Source organism: Dioscorea cayenensis, chromosome 20, assembly GCF_009730915.1.
Source record: "Dioscorea cayenensis subsp. rotundata cultivar TDr96_F1 chromosome 20, TDr96_F1_v2_PseudoChromosome.rev07_lg8_w22 25.fasta, whole genome shotgun sequence".
Classification (NCBI taxonomy): domain Eukaryota; kingdom Viridiplantae; phylum Streptophyta; class Magnoliopsida; order Dioscoreales; family Dioscoreaceae; genus Dioscorea; species Dioscorea cayenensis.
This window is the reverse complement of record NC_052490.1, coordinates 8,202,870-8,227,903: the sequence shown is the minus strand read 5'-3', so window position 1 is coordinate 8,227,903 and position 25,034 is coordinate 8,202,870. Positions and strand designations below refer to the sequence as shown.

General features: G+C 34.4%; 3 protein-coding genes and 1 long non-coding RNA gene across 12 annotated transcripts in view; all 4 read right to left on the bottom strand.

Moving 5' to 3' along the window:
• LOC120251289 (UTP--glucose-1-phosphate uridylyltransferase 3, chloroplastic-like) overlaps positions 1 to 1,601 on the bottom strand; it is a 2,939-nt gene extending 1,338 nt beyond the window's left edge. The window contains exons 1-6 of the mRNA XM_039259846.1: positions 1,267 to 1,601; positions 1,088 to 1,183; positions 802 to 876; positions 631 to 722; positions 382 to 544; positions 225 to 305 (exon numbers count right to left, since the gene is read on the bottom strand). Of these exons, the coding sequence (XP_039115780.1) occupies positions 225 to 305; positions 382 to 544; positions 631 to 722; positions 802 to 876; positions 1,088 to 1,183; positions 1,267 to 1,272 (513 nt within the window). The 5' untranslated portion in view covers positions 1,273 to 1,601. The remainder of the gene's footprint in view (positions 1 to 224; positions 306 to 381; positions 545 to 630; positions 723 to 801; positions 877 to 1,087; positions 1,184 to 1,266) is intronic.
• Positions 1,404 to 2,362, bottom strand: LOC120251288. Its single transcript, XM_039259845.1, has 3 exons — positions 2,284 to 2,362; positions 1,666 to 1,945; positions 1,404 to 1,594 (listed from the first exon to the last, which is right to left on the bottom strand). Exons 1-3 carry the CDS (start codon positions 2,308 to 2,310, stop codon positions 1,404 to 1,406), a joined length of 498 nt encoding a protein of 165 aa, XP_039115779.1. The 5' UTR covers positions 2,311 to 2,362.
• Positions 2,363 to 2,483: 121 nt separating this feature from the next.
• Positions 2,484 to 3,089, bottom strand: LOC120251501. Its single transcript, XR_005533423.1, has 3 exons — positions 3,079 to 3,089; positions 2,846 to 2,963; positions 2,484 to 2,741 (listed from the first exon to the last, which is right to left on the bottom strand). It is a non-coding gene; the product is annotated as an uncharacterized LOC120251501 (long non-coding RNA).
• Positions 3,090 to 3,261: 172 nt separating this feature from the next.
• LOC120251500 lies at positions 3,262 to 14,664 on the bottom strand. 9 transcript variants are annotated; one of them, XM_039260028.1, is made up of 9 exons: positions 14,524 to 14,662; positions 14,371 to 14,447; positions 14,192 to 14,254; positions 13,905 to 13,988; positions 5,024 to 5,182; positions 4,694 to 4,781; positions 3,946 to 4,617; positions 3,605 to 3,657; positions 3,262 to 3,416 (listed from the first exon to the last, which is right to left on the bottom strand). In XM_039260028.1, the coding sequence occupies exons 5-8, from the start codon at positions 5,065 to 5,067 to the stop codon at positions 3,649 to 3,651; spliced, it is 813 nt and encodes a 270-aa protein (XP_039115962.1). In that variant the 5' UTR covers positions 5,068 to 5,182; positions 13,905 to 13,988; positions 14,192 to 14,254; positions 14,371 to 14,447; positions 14,524 to 14,662; the 3' UTR covers positions 3,262 to 3,416; positions 3,605 to 3,648. The 9 variants fall into 9 exon arrangements, 8 of the variants coding, with proteins under 8 accessions (XP_039115962.1, XP_039115955.1, XP_039115956.1 ...); XR_005533421.1 differs by lacking the exons at positions 3,946 to 4,617; positions 4,694 to 4,781; positions 5,024 to 5,182 and adding an exon at positions 11,900 to 12,041 and having other exon boundaries at positions 14,524 to 14,664; XM_039260022.1 differs by lacking the exons at positions 3,262 to 3,416; positions 3,605 to 3,657; positions 3,946 to 4,617; positions 4,694 to 4,781; positions 5,024 to 5,182 and adding exons at positions 6,292 to 7,491; positions 7,557 to 7,639; positions 11,900 to 12,041 and having other exon boundaries at positions 14,524 to 14,664.
• Positions 14,665 to 25,034: the final 10,370 nt, after the last annotated feature.

Below are 25,034 nucleotides of genomic sequence, written 5' to 3'. Positions count from 1 at the left end.
ATGTGTGTTCCATTTAGTTTGTATTTCCGAACCAGCTTCCATTATCCATCATTTCCTCTTTAATTGGTTCTAGCTTGACAACAAAGCCTGCAGATATAGAACTATTATAGTCTGCAAGAGAGTTCATTAGTCTGCAATAGGCGGGGACTAGTTTTGTATGTTCAAAGTGCCATAGGATATGTTGAATATAAAAAATGCATATCAGTTTCAATCAAAAAAATTACAGAAAAAGTTTTTGCTTGACTTGAATCACCGGAACCGACATGCATCCGGTGGCCATTTGGCACTTCAAGTACATGATTGCCCTAAAAATATCAAGTTAAAATTATAATCCGGAAAAAAATAATCAAAATGCATTAAATGAATTTCCTGCAAAGTCACCTGTAAGACTACATCAGTTGCCTCAATTTCTGCATTCCCTTGCAGAATAACCTTTAAACTCTTGAATCGGTGAACGTTATACATCCAGTAGACATTGTCAGCAGAAGTCCAGTCAATTCCTTTATTCTGGACCTTGACATTCTGCAATTTACACCTTGCACATCTTTATTGGAAGAGGGGCCATTTACCAAGTTAGATTCTTTTGTTATTGTGGCTTTTATTAAAAAAAGAAAACCATAGATAAAGTACCTGTGTCCATATTGCATGAGTGGTTCACCATTTTCAATAGCCTGAGTTGAACCCATAATGTTCTCAGCAATGACAAGAAGACTTCCATCAAGCTGACATTTAAAAGAACAGATCATTTTAATGAAGGTAAAAAGAAATTAACCTTGTAAAATGTTATGACGTAATGCTTACCTGAACCTCTCTCCACATAAACTTTGCCACCTCAATTTGTAACTCAGACCCTTCCATGATGGAGCCACCAAAGAACTTCAAAAGTTACAATTTTAAAACATCAATCTGCGTGCTATTTAAAATGACAGATTTATAAACTATACAACATATCAGAATGCCATTGCACATGCATTTTAAAACAAAAGTGGTTACACATCAATTATCAGCTTATCCAAGAAATCAAATTATAAGACATCACAATGGCAAAATTTGACAATCAGCCATGTATAGTAGATTGAGCAAATACCTTCTGTCGAGTAATCTCCCAAAGTGGACCCAAAGCAGGATGAAGAAGAATGAGAAAAGGAGGACCAGATTGCAAGTACTTAGTGTTGTCTTCAACCTAACAAATTTAGGAATAAGAGATCAGATTTATGAAGTTTCAAGTTATGGAGAATATAAGATGTCTTAGTTTTAACCAAATACACCCATAACGCAGGTTGTGCTAAACAAATTGAAGTGAACTATGGCTTGAATTGTTGCTTCATCTTCTTTATCAGCCAATTGAAAAAAAATTAACTTCTACACCAACAACATCAACAAGACAAAACTCAAAGTAAGCTTTAACATATATCCTCTTCATCATTCAGGCCATCAAGAGTGTTGTCGGCAACGAGTGTGGTGCGAGGCCTTTTTCTCATTGGAGAGTGCTCATCAACATGCGATTGTGCCTCCACTGTTGGTGCTCTAGGGATAGATCGCGTGAGAGTAGCAACATGCATATCGGAGAGGTCAATGCCCTTTAACCTAAGTGCTGCAAGCAATGACATTTCAAATGACTCACAACGAGCCCACTCAATCCGCATCGCATCATGTTCGGCTCACATCGTATCATGCTCGGCAAGCATTGCATTATGCTTAGCTTGGGTTTTTTAGCAAGCTCTGCCTGTAACTCCTTAATTTGGTCATATAGTTGTCCACTTGATTGAGAAGGCCCTGAACGTGGCTTGTAATTGATTGAAGACATTTTCCTACTTATATTACCCTTTCCCAACACTCTATTACGACTTCCGACAGCAATGCGGTCCCACAATTCATTTTGGTTGATAGAATTTTCATCTTCCCCTTGATCACGCTTATCTGCAAGGGCTTTATCAAATTGTTCCTGCATCCATAAAAAATTAGATCCAATTAATAAAAAAATATTATATAAATGTCTAAAGTAAGCTATGAAAGTAATATATCTATATATATACCAAACCAAATAATTGATGCAAATAAATAAATAAGCTTATATTGTGAGAGATTGCAATGTTTAAAAATATATATATGGATATAGCCTTCACAAAAACAAAATCCTTGCTTGAACAATCAATGTAATTGCTTGCAAATAAATTGATGAAACTATTACTAAAAAGCCACTAATTTAACAAATTGATGAAAAAAAATTAACTTCTTGAAGAAATTATAGTATACTTACAACAATTTTTGTAGCACGCTCACCCTCGAGAGTGCCATCCTTCTTCCCATGAGTGCGGATGAAACATTCTTTCGGTGTCGGTTCCCTACCCAATTCTTCAATCTGAAAAAATAGCATAATAAAAAATTTAAAGAGTTAAATAAATCATAAATAATAATAATAATAATAATAATAATAATAATAATAATAATTACATAGAATATGGACATTACAAGCCGAGGCGGTGTACAGCAGTGCTGACAGATCCACCACGATAGATTACAATCGAAGAACTTCCATTTATTGCCTTGTTCTTTTTGTTTTGCTCACTTATTTTCTTGAACTCTTCCGACCCCCAATATTTTTGCAAACTCTCCCAAACCGAAGGGGTCATCCACTCAAGTGGAGCCTTGTAAAGAGTGCGAGCAAGGTACAAATGTTTTTTCAACCACTCACTCGCCTCATGGTTGAAATGACATAATATCATAGACTCATGCTGTGACTCCCATGTGTAAATACCCCAAAGAAAGAAAGAAAGAAAGAAAGATTAACTACGTTAATATTTTTTTAATAGTAAAACAATATTATTAATTAAATGATATTTACCCTAAAAGCTGTGAACATTCTCTGTCTCACATCTCTAATCACTTTTCCCCATCCGGTCCATGGTTCTTTGTAGTGGCCTTGGACCAAATCATGTATTGCTTTTTTAACTTCGTAATCTCTGAAAAAACAAGTCAAATTAATAAACATTTAATTATAAAATTTAGGAACTTTTTCTTGAGGAATTTATATATACAAAAATAAAAATTTTTTTAAAAAAATAAAAATCTACTTACATAACTACACTATCGAGAGTAATAAACCAAGGGGGTCCAAAGTGCTATTAGATTCATTGGATTGATCCTCTGTCTGCCCTCATGTTGGCCCTCGGAGACATGGGTAGATGCCTCGGCATGTGGAGTTAGCGGAGGTCGTGAAGTTTGAGGAGATTGTGTAATTGAAGGGCTCACTTATGGTGCTTGAATATTTGGATGTATACATGGAGGCATTCCTAATTCTGGTGAGTTATTGGAGACTAATTTGGAGCTAACAAACTTCTGACGAATACTTGCGGTTGATCGACCTCGGCCTGATATAGATCGACCACCATGTCTCAATATTGATCCACCCCGATCTACAATAGAGAACATTAAATATAAGTTGTAAAGCATGGAAACAAATTTCACTCAAATTAAAAGCTAAATGAAAAGGAAAGATGCTTCATACTACCAATATATTATACAAATAATTCAACCAACATTATTACAATAAGACAATAAGCTTAACCAAAAAGATCAATGCTTAAAAAAACCCTAGTCAAACCTGATATAGAGCTATAGTCTGGATAATGAGTCATCCCACTTCAACTAAACAATCTGTCCAAACAACAAGAAAACTTGGGTGAATATAAATGATAAGAAAAAAAAATTACAATGAGAATAACTTAATTGGAAAGGTAGAAGAAAAACATGATCATAAATGAGACATATATCTATCACCACACACATCCGTAAAAAAATAGAAACAACATAGAAATACAAAGTTCCTATCAAAAAAAAGAGAAAAAACACAAGAAGATATTTAGTAATTAGTTAAAAGTCATGTTCTCCCAAATCATCATCATCATCATCATCATCATCAGTTTCTTCATATTTATTGTCTACCTCTTCATCTTCTTCATCTTCCTCAGTTTCACTTTCTGAAATATCTTGCAACCCTTCAGATAAGTCAACAAATTGTTGTATGCCTTGTGGATCAACCAAAGAAGGAATCTCTTGTAAAATACTGACAACTGGATTTGATGTAATTTCCTCCATTTGATATGCGGTGTTGTCTTTTCCCGGCCAACTTGCTTCAACCATTCTCCTAGCTTTTGTCTTGCACACAGCTAACCAATCAACCTTGTCCTTTTTCATGCTTGGGTACTCAATATAGTTCACTTGAATGGCTTGTTGCGCTAATACAAATGGATCATACTTTGGATACATTTTTTTCCTATTAACATCAACCAAATTATATATAGGATGAACCCTGGTGCCATTTATTGGATCAAACCATGTACACTCGAAGAGGACAATACGGTTCCATCTATTTCCATAATACTCAAGTTGGACTACATCCTGCAATAAACCATAGAAATCAGTGCATGTATCCTCAACATTGGACCCTTGTACACATATGCCACTATTCATGGTGGCTTTCTCCATGCTATGGGTGACAGTATGAAAGTTATAACCATTGATGAAGTATCCCGGCCAAGTTGTTGCCTTCATAGATGGACCCCAAGCAAGGCTTTGCAAGAGAGGATCAATGACTTGATTGACCTCATTTGCCACCTAAACCCAAAAATTGAATATGAGATATTTTGTCATTCTCTTAATACAATTTCAAGATATTAAAATGATTACTTACAAAATTTTCAAACCACTTTGGAAAATGCTTATCAATGGACTTATCGATGGCATCAACAGGGTTCCCTTGTAGGTAGTTGACAAATATCCTTTGAATGCACATTTAAACATGAAATATTGAAGTTATATATTTTATAGATTGTAAAATTGATTATTCTATTAATTGATCATATAACTCACTTGTAATATGGTTGCACTTCTGGACAATTTTGCAATATATAAGTATGTGCTACACATAACCATTTTTAGAAAGCCATCTAATCTTTGGATGACCTTGACTTCGACCTATGTAATTAAATATAGAGAAAGGTTCGAAGGCACCATCATTTACCTCCTCATCATTTCATGGAGGTCTCCTCCTTTTACATGATACATGAGGTTCAAAATAATGTTCTGCAAAATATTGATTTCTTGTGCAATATAAGCTTGACAAATTGAACCCTCAACATGTGCCTTATTCTTCAATGTTCTTTTCAAATCATAAAGAAACCTACAAGTACAAGGATAAAAAAACATCACATAAACTAAACAAAATTATCTTAAATTCAATAAAGTTAGATTGCAACTTTTGTTACCTCTCAAAGGGATACATCCATCTATATTGAACAGGACCTCCAATTCTAGCCTCATAAGGCAAATGAACAATGAGATGCTCCATAGAATCAAAGAAAGATGGAGGGAATATTTTCTCCAAGTTACATAAAATCACCGCAACCTTTTTTTTTCTAACTCCATAAGTTTATCAATGGCAAGCATAGCAGAGCATATTGTCTGAAATAATTTACTCAATTCTGTCAATGGATTCCATATGAACGAGGGTAACATTTCTCTAAAAGCAATCGGGATAAGTCTCTGCATAAACACATGGCAGTCATGACTCTTCATGCAGGTAATTTTCAATGCATTCATATCAACACATTTTCCAATATTAGAAGCATAACCATCTGGAAATCTCAAATTCTGAAGCCATTCACAAATAACCCTCCTCTGCTCTTTGATCAAGGTGTATAATGCTTTCGGAATAGTCTGACTTGTACTATTTGAAGGAATTGCTATCTCTTTATTGTCGCAAAGAATTCCAACATCTTTCCTGGCCTTAGCATTATCTTTACTCTTCCCTTTCACATTCATCACAGTATAGAAGACGTTGTCAAACACATTTTTCTCTATGTGCATCACATCAAGATTATGCCGGATCAAGTTAGTTTTCCAATATGGTAGATTCCAAAAAATACTTCTTTTCGTCCACTTGTGACTTTTTCCATACTCTGCAGGTGTGTTAATGGGGTCCTCCATGGCCATTGGGAAAAACATTACTCGATGAAGAATTTCCTCCCCCAACAACATTGGAGATGGATCACTCTTTTCTATTCTTCCTCGGATGAAAGACTTCTTATCCTTTCGGTAGGAATGATTTCGAGGTAAAAATACCCGATGACAATCAAAATAACTTACTTTTCTACCATGTTGTAGGTAAAAAAAGCATTGGAATTCTCCATACATATTGGACATCCTAATACCCCAAAGAAGTACTCCATCCCGATAACATTCCATAAGCGTGAAAAATCACTAATCGTCCACAAAAAGTGCAGCCCCTCATACAAAAATATTCATCTTTTGAAATATCATAAGTCATGGCACCAACAATCCACAAATTATTCAACTCTTCAATCAAAGGTTGCAAAAAAACATCTATGTTCTTCTTTTGGATTTTTAGGCCCAGGACAAATTAGTGATAAAAACATATAAGGACTTTTCATACACATGCCCAGTGGAAGGTTGTAAGGAGTCACAATTACTGGCCAACATGAATAAGTCTTCCCAAATTGTCCATGCGGTGCAAAGCCATCTGCACAGAGGCCCAATCGAATGTTGCGAGGTTCTTTAGCAAAATCAGGATAAGTTTTATCAAAATGTTTCCATGCCTCAGCATCGGATGGATGACATATTACCCCATCATTTCTTTCGTGTGTAGCATGCCAAGTTATATGTGCTGTTGTAGCATTAGAAGCATATAACCTTTGTAATCTTGGAGTTAGTGGCAAGTATCTTAGTATCGCCTGTGCAATTCTTTTACACGGGCGATTATCAGGTACACCACGTTGACTCTTCAATTGTTTATACCTTGGCTCATTACAGAATTTGCAAAAAACTTCATTAGCATCACTCTTCCAGTACAACATGCAACCATTTTTGCAAGCATCAATTTTAACCACAGGTAAACCCAATTCGTTCATAGTTTTTCTATGATGGTAGTAATCATTTGGCATTGTGTTATCTGACGGAAGAACCTCCTTAATATTGGTGACCATGGTATTGAAATTAGCCTCAGACATATTAGCATCAGATTTGATAGATAACATCCTAGCAACGAAAGACAACTTAGAGTGATTCTCACAGCCCACATATAGGGGTTGATCAGCAGCTTTTAATATATCAAAAAATCTGTTAGAAAATTGACTTATTTCATCACTTTGCAAACCCAAAACTAACTCATCTAATGGTGGTTGCACACTTGGACCAGCTTCATCATAACAATGAGATTCATGCATTGGTGGAACATGAGAACGAAGACAATCATATATCATCCTTTGATCCCAAGTCATCTGCTCATCCTCCTGTGCTATATGATCAGAAGTATGATCATCAACCTCCTTAAGCTCTTCACTAATTGGGAAAACTTCTTCACCATGGCATGTCCAATTCCAATAGCACTCTCTAAACCCCCGGCGATACAAATGCAAAGTGACATCATTTGGATGAAGGAATCTCCTAGTTTTGCACTTGAAACAAGGGCACCTAATATTTTCGCAGTTTTAAAATGAGTCATCTTGATTAATTGCAAATTGAATAAATTCACCAACCCCAAGAATGAATTCAATGGTCAATCCTTGTCTTTCTGGTAGATTCTGATTATACATCCACTGCCTTGCCAACATTTTTGTTCCTACAATCATGGATTCTAGTTACTAAACACAAATTCAATAGTCATTGAACACAAATACGGCATTAGACAATAATTAATGAATTTATACACACACATGCTTGCACACCCTATTGCTGAATTCTAGTTACTTCCAAACATTTATATCAGTTCATTAAGAAATTAGTGGAGATAATGAACATTTCTTTTAGTAGACATGATGGGTAAAAGATAGACTAAACCCCCACTTGTTTTTTCTTAGTTCTTAACATTAATATTTAACTCCATATCTAGATGTGAGTTATTTGCATAACTCTATTACAGACAAACAGAGCACAAATAAAAATAAAAATGACACTTTGAAAGTATTGCTAGTGGAATCCAAAAATACAAAAATGGCATCAAATCAAGAGTTGATCACATATTCTCGACTCAAGATCAAGCTCGTATCAAACTAGATACTAGGTCTTTTACCTAACACAAGATAGATTTTCTACCACTTAAGTCAACTTCTTTATGAATTTATTAGTACTTTGAAATTATAAATTTATCTATTCAAATTAAATAAATAAAAATGTAACTATGTGAGTGTCTAGTGAAGAGACTATTTATTTATCTGCTCTACCTTGACCTTTATGCCTAACTTCAAATTTGTCAATACTCCAAAATGGATAAACAATATTAATATCACTGTACATGAGTTTGTCTACATTAACAAGAAGGGCGCTGAAACAGATAATGTTCAAAGATTGGCTACTTAACTTTTATGCTCAAACGGTTCACAAGAGTACCCGGACCACAACTCAAGTCAGTGATTAAAATAATAAGCACGCTCCATAAGATCCTAAATAATTTTGTTTTTAAGTTCTGCAAATAGATTGCCAGCCTTTTCTTTGGATGTTGCCATCCAGAATAATTTTGTAGAGAAGTTTTAAATTTATGTGAGAACAAAAGTTTCAATAGATTCATGACACGCTTGGATTTGACAGCTATTTAATTTTTTAATTCATGACAACCGTATGGTCTTGTTTAATGAAAAGAAAAAAATAAACTTTTGATTGTCTTCAAGCATATGCTTATTGTAACAAGAACAAGTCCAAGGGGCATGCCTTCTAAGGAGCATAAAAATTTAAGTAAAAAAAGACTGTTATAGTATTACTTTATACAATATTCTACAATATATATGAGTAGAACTAGGTAATAGTAAGACAAACTTTGTCAAATTTGTCAACAAAAAGCAGGCATGCCTTCTAAGGAGCATAAAAATATAAGTGGCATCAACATGAGCAAAACACCGTAAGTGATGCTAAAAACACATGATATCCAAAAATTCAAAAATAATAATAACAATCATAAAAATGATTCATAATCCACAGTGAACTTATGCAAGATAAAGATATTTATGGTTGAAAGGCCTACAGAGGAGATATTTTTATGATGATTCATAATCCACAGGAACTTATGCTAAAAACACATGATATCTGGCCAGGCAAGGCCGGATCATTAATCACCTATACAATATGTCGAATTTCTCACATTGAAATGCAAAAAGTTTATATATATATATATATATATATATATATATATTAAGATAAACCGTAGTATCAGATTAGCGCTTTTGATTAATTATCTATTGCTAGTTAGCAATTTAGAAAAATTAAAAAGCAATGGACTCTAGTATAGACGTGGATCACACATTAAACACCAAATACATCATCAAACGAGGTGATAATTAGCACCTTATTTCTAATCTCATTTCTAGGATATCCATGAACCTAAGATGTCAACTACCAGTGCATTGTATTAATCATGATAGGTCTGATTTAAGGACACGGCGTTTTTGTATCATGAGAACACCTTCCTTGAAAGTCTAGTTTCATTAAATGAACTATTGAAAGGTTAGTGACTTTGCCATGCACATTAATATATTGGGCATTTTGATTGGAAATAACATTTTTGTTTATGCATGCACTTGGATATTTTTTTGGGATTGAAAAAGTCACAAGACACACTCGAAACATGCATCACTTGATTTTTGTCTATCAAGTTTGGTTGTCATTCAGTTTGGTTGATGATTGTTTTTATTGTTATATATATTTAAAAGCCAACAAAAATTTCGGTTCAGATCGTAATAAAAAATCATATGGTTTACCTCACTACTTAATGCAAAAAAAAAAGGTGCAATTTATATATAACATGTGAAATCATTGTTCCACTCATTATACCTATTTAGACCCACCTCTCCAAAAACCTTCTCGAGAATTATTCATTTGCCATAATTTTATTCTTACACTCCTAAAATCACTCAATTAACAAAAAGTCAAGTCTTGTGTGCTTGCTTTATTTAGATTTCATTTATCAGGGTTATCTGTTCATACTAGAATTGATTTCGTGCCAATGCCGTGCAAAAGAGGCTATGTCTTGATGTTGTCCTCGACAACACACTAGGTTTTTCCTTCTCCAAAACCTAAGAAAATTGCTGGACATAAGAGGCAATAGTCTAGAGAGATGAGATGAGACCGTCAAAACCATTGTTGGCCACTCTAAAAAGACTAATAGAAATCTTTCACAGGAGTATCAGGTGTTGTAAGGAACAGAGATTGTATGTGGAAGCAGGTAAGCAAGAGGGAATCTGATAAATTGCAAATGATCAAGGGAGGAAAATGTAACTGAAATAGAAATATGCCAAGATATTGGAAGAAGACGTTAACATAGAATTAAATTTATGAACAAAAGCAAATCAATGAAAAGCGATGTTTATTGGTCTTTTAGGTTGTAGGAGAATAAATTAGAAAATTTGAGAAATGTTTGTCAATTAGTTCATGGCCCTCTCCATAGAAAAAACTCAAAGCTTATCAACATTGTCAACATAAACCCCCTCCAAAATGGATGTAAAATCAAACCAAAGAAAATATTACCATGCACTGCTAGTTTATATGTTTCTCCACCATCAAAAGATATCCAAGTCAAAAATGTGTCTTGAGTTTTCACTAATCTTACCAGTTTCATAAATCTTATCATTTTCATCAAAAGTCACACTGGCACTACTTGTAGGCTAAAAAACACAAATAACCACTTCAAATATAAGGACTTTTTCTAACGGACAAGAGCAGACATATTGAGAAGGTAAATTCATCAACTAAGAGGGACCGAGTTAATCGAGAAAGTTTAAACCGAAGGAGATTATGGCCGAAGAGAAAACCACAACAGGTTTGATGAAATTATGTAAACCATATTCCCTCGCTAGTTTGCTAAACCCCGACAAGAACCATAGTCAGTATAACCTATTTGCTTCGGAAATGTTTAAATAAATAGGTTTGGAAGACTCGGTTAACAAAAGTACATGCGTCTTCCATTATCAAGAAAATTGTACATTGTAAAGACCTCTTGAAGCAAAATAAGAAAGGCAATAACTTTGCTTCAATAAATTACGAGGTAATAATATAATGAAACATAAACAGTCATTATAGTAATTTGGTGCATTTCTATGGTACAATTTGGTGCAATTTGGTGCTTCCATTATCAACGATGTGCACTAATTTGGTGCATTTCTATGGTACAAATAATAATCTACGGTACAAAATAGTGAAAACAACTACCAAACTACGCATTTAGCATGGTCATCATAATCAATACTACAACCCATGATGATTAAATATAAAGTACATTTAATGTTGAATTCTTGGCAAGCACACCAAAAATATACTTCCCAATATTACCACCAAACAATGGTACCCAAATAAATCTAATCTAGATGTCATCAAGATGAAATAAATCTAGTACATACACCAGATGTTGAGGGAAGGAAAATGGGCATCGAGAAGTGATGGTCTCTCCGATCGTCGTAGTCCCAAGCGTAACATTTTCTTGTGTCACGTAAGCCTCGCATCAATGTGAAGGGTTCTAATTTACACAAGACAATAGGATTCTAATATTTCAAGGAACAAAGTGGATAATAATGGACTATCATGTGCACTTACCAAAGATATGCAAAGCAAGTAGCTCCTAATGCCGATCTTCCCAATGATGCTAGGAGATGCATGTATAGCAATCACCCCGATCAATAATAAGTTTTTACTTACAGGGTTAGTGCAAATATTACTATAAATGCATGCATGGATACAACAAAAGAAGAGTTGAGTATTCCATATGCATTGGATGAGACCGTGGCCAAAAATCCTAAGATTGCCTTATGGTGTTTTCTTCACTACATGCACTTCACCAGACCTTTCATTATTTAATTAAATTGGGAAATTAGGCCAGAAAGTTTGAAAGAGTAAGAACCTTAAAGAATAGCCTTTTGTCATGGCCTGTTGGAGCAACCCTCAAGATAGATTCAGCTGCCCCGATTGTATTAGCCAGGCAGGCGAAAATGCTATTAGTTGTATCCTGAGAAATCTGCCATTCAAGAGGATCCACAGGTACCCTGTATAATAACCAACAAAAATCAATATCAGAACAAATCTAACACCAAGTCTAACACAGATAATAATATGTAAGGATAATGAATCTAAAGGGTAATAACAACTCTAAACTTTAGCATTCCTAATTATCACAACCCATTGCTCTTATTGTTGTTTTCTAAAACAGGCTATTATCTGAGTGGATCTTGTGATGCCTCTATATATTGGACTATTAAGAATATTTTTATATTAGTTTCAATGGGATCAAGGTCAAAACTAACTTTTACTTGAGTTGGGTTGGATTTGGGGGAAATATTTAATAAATTTGGGTGGGTGGGGATCTCAAGAAACCAAAGTGCTTATAATATATTAGTTTCAATGTGATCATCTTCTTCTTGATTTCATGTGCGGTGTTGAAGATGCCAAGTGTTGGTTTGTTGCACACAAAACACTTCTTATTTCTTGAGTGATGTCTGCAAAATTAAGATGCAAAAGGTCAGCTGAATTATTTTTCTAAAAATGAATACAAAGGTGTTGTAATTTTGTTGATTCAAATGGTCATAAAGTTAGCGAAAAATATTAAACATTATTACAAGCTTGTATGGCAACCATAATTAGTGATGCATCGGGGCTCAAACAAACTTAAAAGAAAAAGAAACAAAAGAGGTATGTAATGGAGCATCAGTTCACAGGCATTTGAATGAATAGAATACATTCCGAACCCAGCTCATTCATTCTACAAACCTGGCAACAACTTGGGGGGCAACTATGGTGGTGGTTATGGTGGTGGATATGGTGGACCGAACGGGGGATACAACAAGGGTGGTGGTGGTGGTGGATACGGTGGTGGATATGGTGCTAGATATGGTGGACCGAACGGGGGATACAGCAAGGGTGGTGTTGTTATTCCGAGTGTGGTGTGCTCGGAGCCAGGACCTTGTTACAAGAAAAAGGTTGGCCTGCCCAGCAAAAATGCTTTAGCTACTACAGCAGGTCCTGGGAGGAACTATGGCGGTGGCGGAGGTGGTGGTGGTCAGCACTATTGATTGTGAGAAGAACTGCGTGGCTTTATCGTTAAGGCATTTATAATTATAAGCATGCACTGATATTGTGCTGATCCCGGATGCTATAATTAACTTATCTACTACTTGTGTGCTTGCTCTTATGACACATCTGTTTGTTCTCTCCCTCTGTTTCATCTTCTATTATATATATGAATGATCATATGATGTTTTTAAGCTATACTTCGTCGTAGTTTCTATTAAGTCTGAGACCTTGTGTCTTTCTTTCTTCTCTGCATTTTTGATAAGTATCTTTATCATTTACTAAACTTTGGTCATGTTTTTCTAGATAGTTAATTTGTGGAAACTCTATTTCTCTACTACAGGAAAGTTGTTTAATATTTATCATGCAAATTTATATATATATATATATATATATATATCAATTGAAGACAATGTAAAATGCTTTTTTTCTTTCAAATTTTTCCGGAAGTGATGGTAAATCGATTCATCGAACAAGTAGGGTAATAGCATCAATATTTATATATACAATAAAGAGAAAATGTCTGTTTCTTGAAAAATAACTAACATTAATGGTGGAGCTGGCAGCAGAGGATGCATGGTATAACTAATACAAAGATAGATCCTATGGAGTCGCAACTACAGCTACAAATCATCATTCATCAATTTAAAAAAACATGAGAATAGTTCATGCTAAATAAATGGTTCTTCTGGTTTTACATGGTTTTTATTATCTCTAGCTAGTAGGCCATGCAGTACAAAGAGATGGCATTTCTTAGAAGTAGGGGCATAAACAATGAGTTGTGGATGTCTTCATTTCACTTTTGAAAAATCATCTACTAAGATTGAACAATAGAAAGATACCATAATGGAGAAATCTATTGTGAAATTGAAGCCTGAAGAAAGAAAAGCTACAAAATGCTATAATGCAAGCATCCAACTGACAGCCTGCAAAACAGCAGAATATGTTTAATTGGCATTATGTTAATCAGCTCTAAAAATACAGACTATGATCATAAATTTATAAGAATAGTCTCAGAACAATATGTTAAGAACACCAATAAAGCTATTTTCATCGCATGGAATGCACAGCTTGGAATCACAATTAAAGAACAAAAAAAAAGAGAAAGAAAAAACGCCAAAGAGTTCACCTCCGATCGTACCACCTCTAATCCGCCAGTTCACACTGATGCTTCCCTTCCTCCTCCGAGCTCCTGCAATGGCCACACAGAAAGGAAAACCATATTCAAATCCTAAGAAGAACACATTATTCTGAATCTCCTCTGGATTTTAAAGAAAAGAAACAAACTAAAGACAGTGATCTCACTACCAATCGTCACAGATGTTCCTCTTCCTTCCAGCTCCTCCAATGGCAACAGAGAGATATATGAAAAGAAGATTCAAACCCTAGAATGAACACCTCTTCTGAATTCTCCCAGATCTTTGAATTTTCATAACAAAAACAACACCCTAAAGAGCTCACCACCGATCGCATACGCCCTCGATCCCCCTTTCACTGTCGCTTCTCCTCCTCCTCGTAGCTCCTCCAATGGCGGCCGAGAGAGAGAGAGAAAGAGAGAGATGAGCAATGGATGGCGGTGAAAAAGCTTCAATGGGGGGACAGGGATTTAGGGTTAATGAAATAAATTTTTGTTTTTGTTTTTCTTTTTAATTACCATAATTAATAAAAAAATTAATTTATTAAATATTTAATATCTGTGACGTGTCTCTGTTTAATAAAAATGAAAAACTATATTTAATATATTAAATATATTTTTAGGCACTAAATACACTAATATTAACATATTAATATATTTATATTTTTCAGACTGATTTGATATAGTATTAATAAATTAATATTTTCAGACATGATTCGATACTGAGATTCATATATTATTAAATTTATATTTTCGTAGACCCTAGATTCGTAGACTCAGATTAATATATTATTATATTTATATTCTAGCGAGATGTCTAAGACTCAAGATTAATATATTAATATATTTATATATTTATCACAGATTCTAGACAGATTAATATATTTATATATTTATATTTTTCGACTTTAATCTTTAGACTCAGATTAATATATTATTATATTCATATTCTAGAGCATGATTCTAAGCAGGCATTAATACATTAATATATTTATATATTTGTCACCAGATTCTGCACAGATGATTAATATATTTATATTTTTATATTTTTCTAGCATCAGATTCTAAGACAGATTAATATATTATTATATTTATATTTTAGCATAGATTCTAAGACTCAAGATTAATATATTAATATATTTATATATCTTTGTCACCAGATTCTAAGATAAGATTAATATATTTATATATTTATATTTTCAATCAGATTTGACATGGTATTAATAAATTAATATTTTTTGCACCAGATTTGATACTCAGATTCATATATTATTATATTTATATTTTTAAGAATCGTATTTGGCATCAACATTAATATATTATTATATTTATATTTAGCACTCAGATTTAGACCAAGATTAATATATTAATATATTTATTTATTTGTCACCAGATTTCTAAGATATATTAATATATTACTATATTTATATCATGTCAGTAGTATTTACTGATCAAGATTAATATATTATTATATTTGGGTTTTAGACTCAGATTTAGTATCAGATTAATAAATTATTTTTTATATATATGTTTAAGACTCGCCATGTAAAATTATTAAATTTGTATATTCAGACAAGATTTTGACGGAGTAAATAATATTTTTTTAAAAAAATCAAATATTTGACACGGTTTGTTAGTTCCGTGTCAAATCTCGTAACAAATTTGTCACGATTTTTTTTTCCGTGCCAATTTTTCCTTACCGATTTAGGATTTTTCTTGTAGTGTAGGGTAGGTCTGGGGGCGGAGTGTGAAATGTTTTGAATTGAAATTAAAGGAAAAATAATAAAAACTTTGTGTTAAGAAATTTTTAAGTATTAGGATTAGAGAATTCACACAAATTAAGTTTTAACAAATATTTTTCTGTAAGAAATGTAGATTGAGATTTTGACATGCAATTGATTAATTAAAATAATAAATTTAAATTAGAATCTCCAACTATAAAATTAGGTGCGGTGAGGATTGCTTTAAGACTGATTTCATCTCTTCGTACAAAGATACAGTGTCCCTCCAGTCGTTAGAGTACCACCAACCTAAGAATTGGGTCATTTTTAGACCATCTCCAACCATGACCCCAAATCTCAAATTTGGGGTCATAGATGGCTCTAACCCAACCCCTTTTTCTACCCCAAATTTGGTGTTGGAAGGTGGATGACCCCAAATTTGGGGTCCCATCTATTTTATAATTTTTTATTCAATATTTTTTATTTTTATTATTATAACTACCAAAAATTATAAGTTATTAATTTATATAATTAATACTTTAATTATAAGTAATACTTTAATATAATTATAAATTTTATGTGCAATTAATTATTTAATAATAAAATTCTTAATTAAATTAATTTATGATAAATTTATTAAACAAAAATAGTTAAAATATACTAAAAACAATGAAAGAGACGTGCACTTTGAATTTATAACAAAATACATTCATAACAAAATAGATAATAATGCATAAACATTCACCGATAATAAGCCAAGCTATTAAATAACTTTAATAAAAGCTAATGCAATGCAAAAACTAATTACATTAAAACAACATATCAATATTCTGGGAAATCAACACCACTTCCATAAAGATTATCGAAATAATTTCCAAAGGGATTCGAGGCTGAAGGAGGTGGTTGTTGAAAGTGTCCTCTTTTTTGCAGAATTCGTGCTTGTTCATATTGAATATAAGCATGAATATTATGATCACTAATTGTACTCAAATATGTAGTCAAGATCTTATTTTCTTCTTTAAGCTCTTTCATAGCTATCTCATCTACATTTTTCTTCTTCAGTATCTCCATAAGTTGCCAGTTATCTTCTTGCAATTTGTTCATTGTTGATATAAGATCAACTTCATTCTTTTTTGTTTTTTTCAATTTGGCCTTTTTCACACCGCCTGGACATTATGAAGAGTTTCCACCGCTATCCTCATCTAGGTTAACTGAAAATTGTGACAATCCAAGGGATTCCGCAGATTGAGATTCAGATGTTGCGTTGTCTAACTCGGAGGAGAGAAATTTGATGCTATATATGCTTCCTAGACATTTGTCTTGGAGTAAGCACGTGGTCCTTAAATTTTTCAAAATTTTTTACCTTATCCCATACATGATCAAACTTGAAACCTTTTTGGTATTTTGGATCTTGTCCTAGAACAATTTTACTTGACTTAACTGCAATAATTTTGTAATGTCAAGCTAAAAAAATTACATAATTTATATGGAAGAATTTTGAAGACATACTTACAATATCTTGCTCCAAAGCGCCACTAGGATTTAAGTTCTTGATTTGTCGAATGTATGCATTCAACTTTCGACAATCCTTCTCTATTACTTGAATTCGTCTCTTCAAAGATTTTTGCATCATGAGATACCCAAATCGTTATTTTTTTATTATTTTTCATACTTTTTCTTCCACTTGAGACCAAAAAAACGTTCTCCGCATTGGTTTACCCCAATAATCAGATCTTGAGAAATTTAGCATGGGATATTATTTAGCTGATAACATATATCCTAAATGGTCGACTATTGTGCAAACTATTCATGAGCCACATAGCCAGAAAAAAAGTACTCTGCCATTAAACAAGAATCATGTAGGAAAGATATGGAACGTGCGTTTGGAGTTCTATAATTAAGATTTGCAATTGTTACAGGACATGTACGCTTTTGGAGCAAGAATGTGTTATATGACAAAATGACAGCTTGTATTATCATGCATAACATGATAGTTGAGGATGAGGGAGATCTCAGTGCATCGATTGTAGAATCGACAGATATGCTTGGACCAAATGTGAAAGTCATCGAAGATGAAATGCTCAATTTTTGAAAAGTTTGTGGCTCAATATAATCAAATTAAAGGCAAAGAAGCTCACTTTGCACTTCGCAATGCATTGATAGAGCATTTGTGTGAGCAATATACTAATTCAGAAATTCTTAAAACTGATGAGATGATGTTTCTTTCATAATATTATGTTGTAATATTATGCATTTGTTGTATGTTTGCTTATAATTTTTAATGTAAAATATTTAATTAAGTAATTTTATTTTTGATGTTAAAATTGTAATCAACAATGTGTTTATTAATTATTTATCAAACTAATTAAAAAATTTATATATTATTTTATAAATAAATTAAATCATAAATTAAAAATATTTTAAATAATTTTTATTAGTAATGTATTACATTGTAAATAATATTTAATTAAATCATTGTTGAAAATAATTAATTTCAAGTATATTGTGGTTGATTAATAATACAAAATGAGATGTGTAAAAGAATATTTTCTTTTGGGGTTAGATTTGGGGTTTGTGATTGGAGTTTAATTTACTATAGTGAAACAAATTTTGGGATTTTGGGTAAAAAAATTTGGGTCAGGGATGAGATGCACTTTACTTAGCATAGCAAGACATATTCTAGCTTAAGTATCACCCAAGTATAAATGAAAATAAGGCTGCCAGGACTTCATAATTAATAAATCCAGAAGAAGTTGGATTGATATAACTGACAGCAAAGCAAAAATAAAAAATAAATATATAAGCTGTGGGCAAAGTGGATAGAAAATGCAATGCATTTGTGTTTTATCCACTTTTTCAAATATATATTTATATGGATAGAAAACATCATCCAACACAAATCTAAAAGGTTAATTCAAACAACACAAGAGAGAAAATATACACAAGCATGTGAACTCTTTGCTCCAAATGTAGGACTACTCAAAAGTAGAGAGCAAACAGACTTGAGTTTCATTGTAAACAAAACAACCAAGTCCAGCTTAACTGTAGCAATGGATCTAGGCTGGCCCTGTTATAATATTTTCTAAAGTTAATTAATTAACATTGCAATTTCTTTTAACATTCTGATGATGTTAATTAATAAGTTGATTAGTAGATTCATATGCTTACCAAATTAAACTTAACACATATCATTGGATGTCCAAAATTTCTTAGTTAAATTTTTTCTTGTTGCAAAACATAGATAAGTTTATAGACCTATTGCTAATTTAATTCTCTCATCTTGATAATTTTGTTTTCCCCCATACTATCATCAAAACATTAATGTCTCTTTTGTTTTAATAGAAAAGGCTTAGTTTGAGACGGACTGCGAATGAATTTATGGTTGTTCATAAGATGGCTCTGACCATAATGCTTAATATAATTCCCCAAGTTTTGTTGAGATATTTTGTGCTCGCAATAATCATCTAATTGATAACCACATTATATTTATTATATAGTTTTAAATTTAATAATTGCAAGTTTTTAATAAATATTTAAAAAAAGCATAAATCACATTAATTGAAAATAAAGGGAGCAGAAAAGACTTATAAAGAATCTAAATAATACAAGAGAAAAGAGAGTACAACCAAAACAATCCAACAGAATTGGAGACTGACAAAAAACAAACACTAGAATATTACAAGAAAATGAAAAAAAATAAAAGGAAGGTAAGTCACCAAAACAAGATTCGGTGCACCCGGGGAAAAGGAGCTAAAACCCTAGCACCTGACTAATCTGTCATGTTTGTGTGATCGCCTGGATCGGTATGGTGACTAAGGAATTTCAAGCTGTATTTTGTTGTTGTAGCTGAGTCTTCTAGCCTTTCCCTTTTGGTTTCAAGGCTTGCATTGAATTATGACAGAAACATATCAATAATTTTCATGATACATTGCACAAAAAAAAATTATCATGAAAAATGTGTGTGTTTCTTTCTAGACCTATATTCCAAGTTATAGACCTAATGAGTAAGTCACTTGCCTCCCTTAAAGAAAGAGAGGTGGGATCTCCATGAACCCCACAACTCATTTAGGGCCCCGAGTGGGTTGGTGAGCCTGAAAATCAGGGTGAAGAAATACCAAATATGCTCAGTTAAGGGGCAAAGAATTAGAAAATGGTTGGTTGATTTGATCGTCGCCGACGAGAAAGCATGTCATGGTTAAAAGGTCGATTATACTTTCTAGCTTCTAGGTTTCTAGTGTAAGGATGCGATTGTCCCAGACTAACTAGTTGAAGGGATTGATCTTTCAAGGGCATGCACCTTTCCAAATTGTTTGTGTAATTGAACATAGTGTGCCCCCATGGTTGAGAAATCCATAAAATGACTTGACAGTGGATTTCATATTTGCATATAGATACCACTATTTACCATCTCATGAAACCTGGGAGCTAGGCAAGTCTTTGTTAATCCTTTCCTTAATTATAGGGTCGACTGAGAGTAGGGCTTGCATCAAATATGGAATGTCTCATAATGTTTCAAATGGTTGTGAGTTTATTCTAAATATCTCAGACCAAAGATATTGGGGTGCACATTGTTAGCCTACTTATCATACCAAGAAAGGTCACAACTCCATCTTGGTTATTTGGTCTGATGCTGGACCTGAACTTAGGTAAACATCTGAGAACTCCATTTCAAAAGTAAGATCTCCTCCTAGGGGGTCTATGAAAAAGGTTCCTAGCAGGGAGGTCCTGGTAGTAGTTTAATTGGATTACTTTTGCTCTGCATCAAGGAGTACGAGTTGAAATTTTCCACCACCATTTTCCTATAAGGGTAGTGTTGAATTCTTCTAGGTTCAAAATACCCCAATCCTCTTGTTCCCTAGATTTATAAAGTCATTTCTAGCTTACTAGATAGGGACTACGATGATCAATATATGTACCAAACTATAAGAAATCCCTCCTAATATGGTCGATAACTTTAACTACCTAGCATGGGAGTTTGCAGATCGACATTTAGTATGTTGGTATTAAGGAGAAAAATGATTAGTTGACTAGGGTCAACCTTCCCCCTAACAAAAGAAATTTGACTTTCTATGATGATAATTTGGCTCTTATCTTAGAAATCAGGGTTTCCCAATCCTGACGCCGTGATCTTTTACCTGAAATAGGGACTCCTAGGTAGTTCATCATGAGTACACCCATTGAATAGTCAAGAGTTTGTACCAATTTGAGTTCTGTAAAAGTCCAGATGAAGTCTAGATGCTTATCTTACAGAGGTTGATGACCATACAAGATATTCCTTCGAATAAATGCAAAATGAGCTTAATAATCCTTAAGTCCTCCATACCTCCAATAGTTAAAATCAAAATATCATCAGTATATTTCAAGTGGCACATTTTGTTAAGGCTACTTAGTGGAACTCCATATAGAGTAACTAAGCTGAGGGTGTTCTTGAACATCAGGCTTAATACATCCGAAATGAGGGCAAAGAGCAAAGGAGAGAGCAGGCCTCCTTTTCTATGACCCTTGAGATATCTGACATACCCTCATTAGGGTCTATTAACTAAGAAGTTTGGCTTTTGATGACATTAATATCAGTCTGACCCATCCAAACCATCTTGGATCAAAGTCATATGCCTCCAAAAGCTCAATTAATAAATTCTGTTCTACCATATCAAAAGCTTTTGTTAAACCCACTTTTATAATATGACTAGACATTCTATGCATTCAGCGGCTGAAAATTAGTTCCCTAGTAGTAGCAATGCTATCTAGGATGCATATGCTCTTAATGAACGTTTATTGCAAGTGTCAACCAATGAGTCAATGACTCAGCTAAGCCTAGTTACCAGGACCTTTGAGATGATCTTAAGGGTTGAGTTAATGTGACTTATCGAGCGAAAGTCCATGAGAGATTCAACGTTGTCTATTTTAGGAATCAAGGCGATGCTAGCCCAGTTGATTCTCTTCAAATTAACAACTCCATTGTAAAAGTATTTACCTAATTTGACAAGGTCCTAACCTATAATGGACCAATACTTTTGGAAAAAAACACAGGAAAACCATCAAGCCCTTGCTCTTTGTTCGCACCAAGATCAAAATGGCTCTTTTGATTTTATTAGAGGAGATAGGTATATCAAGGGATGTCAAATCCATTCTGTGTTTATTCCTTAATAGGGTGTTCCAAAAGAATTTGAATTTGTGTTTGAGTTTGGATATGAATTGTGATCTAAAAGAAGAGACCAATTTCATCAATACTCTCTACTGATCAATTTGTTTCAATTAGGTGGGAAATAAAGTTACTATTTCTCCTTCCATTGGCAACTGAATGAAAATACTTGGTGTTTTTATCTCCCTCTTTATTTTATTTCAATCTAGAGTGTTGTCTCCAATATTACTCTTCTTGCTTAAGCAAAGTATCAAGAGACATGGTGAGTTTAATCTCTTGTTAGAACCTTCATTGGTATGAGTCTTCTAGTTTCTTTAGCAACATCCAGGATTTCTAATTCATTCAAAGTTGTCAATCTTTTGAGCTTGATTGAACCAAAGCTAATCTTGGACTATTTACATAGCCTTGCTTAAAGATTCATCAATTTCTTGGAGAGTATGAATGCTTCGCAACTTATTGTTGCTGTCATGGGTGGCGTGACTTAAGGGGGGTTACTATTAACAGACATGCGGGAATTACCACTGTGAGGGGAGGTCAGTGGCAGCACCATTTAGTGTTTTAGTTATGGAGAAAAGGGGCATCATCAGGCAGATTATAGGAGGGTGGGCAAGAGAGTTATGCTGGAGGAGGATGAAGATGACACGATAGATTTAGAGCTGCCTGTGTTTGACGAAGACAACTTGACAAGGAGGTTGTTGAAGGTAACATTGATACTTCCTTAGTTGTACGCAGGTCTTATTTGACACCACGGGCAACTGAAGACAACTGCCTACAAACCAACATCTTCCAATCTACCTGCACCCTCCTCCGTAAGGTTTATTAGTTCGTGATCGATGCAGGTAGCTGTGAAAATATCATTTTTGAAGAGGCCATGCAGAAGCTTAAGATCACTACTGAGCAGTATCCTACGCAGTGTAAGTTGGCCTAGCTTAAGCGAGGAGGTGAGTTGGCAATTTCCAAGCATGCCTTAGTCACATTTTCGTTAGGCACAAAGTACAAGGATGAAGTGAGATGTGACGTAGTTCCCATGGATGTATGTTATCTATTATTGGGGAGGGTGGTGCATGACAGCCTTATAAACTTTTACAGTTTTGCCTTAGAGGGAGTGAAGATTGTGTTGGTGCCCAACAAGCCAATGGAAACTCCACCTTCTACCAGCACCATCGTCAACCTGCAATCTTATGCACCATTTAAAAAGGAGTTGCAGAATTTAGGAACCGCATTTGTCTTGCATGGAAAGAAAACCACTGAGAGTTTGGAGACCTTGAAAATTTCAGAAGTTGTTCCTCCTCTTCTAGATAAGTTTCAAGACGCCTTCCCCGATGACTTACCGGATGGACTTCCACCCCTTCGGTACATCCAACATCATGTAGAATGACAACCTTGCTCTGCCTTACCGCACTGACCACACTACTGAATGAGTCCCAGGGAACACGAAGAATTGAGACGTCAAATGGAAGAACTATTAGCAAAGGGGCACATTCCCCAGAGCTTGAGCCTGTGCATGGTCCCAACTTTTTTGACACCGAAGAAAGACTTCACCTAGCGCATATGTCTGGACAGTTGAGCCATCAACAAAATTACTATCAGGTACCAATTCCCTATCCCTCGTTTGGATGATCTTCTTGACCAGATTAGTGGTGCTTTGGTGTTCACTCGCCTGGATCTGAAGAGCAGGTATCACCAAATATGTGTGCGACTTGGGAACGAGTGGAGGACTGTGTTCAAGATGGGTAAGTAGTTGTATGAATGGATGGTTATGCCATTCAGGCTCTCCAACAACCTCAACACATTTATGTGGTTCATGAATCAAATTCTATGGTCGTTCATTTGCAAGTTTGTTGTCGTGTACTTCGATGACAACCTCATTTATAGCCCGAACCAAGAGATGCACCTTGTGCATGTTCGGAACGTCATCTCCGCTCTTCGATTCTGACAGTTTTATATGGCACAACAGAAGTGTGTTTTCTTCACACCAAAGGTATTGTTTCTCGGCTATGTTATTTCAATAAAGGGAATACAGGTGGATAAAGCCAAGATCAGGACTATACAACAATGACCGACTCCCACAAGCATCATCGAGGTGTGGGCTTTGCATGGCCTCACTTTCTTTTATAGGTGGTTCATCTCACACTTCAACAGTATTATGGCACTGTTTACTGAGTGCATAAAGGGTAGCAAGTTTGCATGGAAAGATGAAGCCAAAGCCGTATTTTGTCTAATGAAGAAGCACTTGACCACCGGCCCTGTCTTGGCACTACCTAACTTCACCCACACGTTTGAGTTATATACCGACGTATCCAAGTTGAGAATTGGGGTTGTTTTAAGCCAGCAAGAGTGACTCGTTGCATTTTTCAGTGAGAAGTTACCTGGAGCACATTTGAATTGTAGTACCTACGATGTCAAATTTTATGTTGTGGTGCAGGCTATCAAGTGCTGAAGGCATTATCTGTTTCACCGAGAGTTCAGCTTGTACATAGATCACGCTGTTCTATGGTATCATCAACAAGATAAGATATCCTCTTGTCACGGCTGGTGGGTAGACTTTCTGGATAAATTTACCTTTGTTGTGAAGCATAAGTCAGGGGTCTCTAACGCGTTGCAGACGCGCTTAGTACGTGGAGCAGCCTTCTAGTTATGTTGCGAGTCGACTGACCTGACACGACAGAATATGCGTGTAAATCGCAAGTGCACGGGTGTCAATGTAATAAATCCCAGGTGAGTGGGTATTGTATCCACAGGGAATAGTGAATAGAAACTTAACGATTGCTATCTAACTATGATGAGAACAAATTGATGGTATGATGAATGAGATTTATATAAAAAGAGATAAAAGAAATAAGAACTAAAGGCACAATAGAATTAAGAGATAAGGCAATCGATATAAATGGGGTACTCGGATATTGTTCCGCCTAGGATAATCGTTTCAAGTGCAGAACCAACTATTATGCTTCCTAATTAATGCATTAATTAG

Bases quoted from the DNA above. Each gene is read 5' to 3' on its own strand.
- LOC120251288 (XM_039259845.1), bottom strand. From the start codon at position 2,310: ATGGGAAGAAGGATGGCACTCTCGAGG. The intron at 1,946-2,283 runs GTGAGCGTGCTA...TTATGGATGCAG, and splicing joins GAAGGATGGCACTCTCGAGG to GAACAATTTGATAAAGCCCT. The intron at 1,595-1,665 runs GTGAGCCGAACA...CATTGCTTGCAG, and splicing joins CTTGCCGAGCATGATACGAT to CACTTAGGTTAAAGGGCATT.
- LOC120251500 (XM_039260021.1), bottom strand. From the start codon at position 5,350: ATGGAGCATCTCATTGTTCATTTGCCTTATGAGGCTAGAATTGGAGGT. The intron at 4,782-5,023 runs GTAAATGATGGT...GTGCATTCAAAG, and splicing joins CTCCATGAAATGATGAGGAG to GATATTTGTCAACTACCTAC. The intron at 4,618-4,693 runs GTAAGTAATCAT...TTTTGGGTTTAG, and splicing joins CAAAGTGGTTTGAAAATTTT to GTGGCAAATGAGGTCAATCA.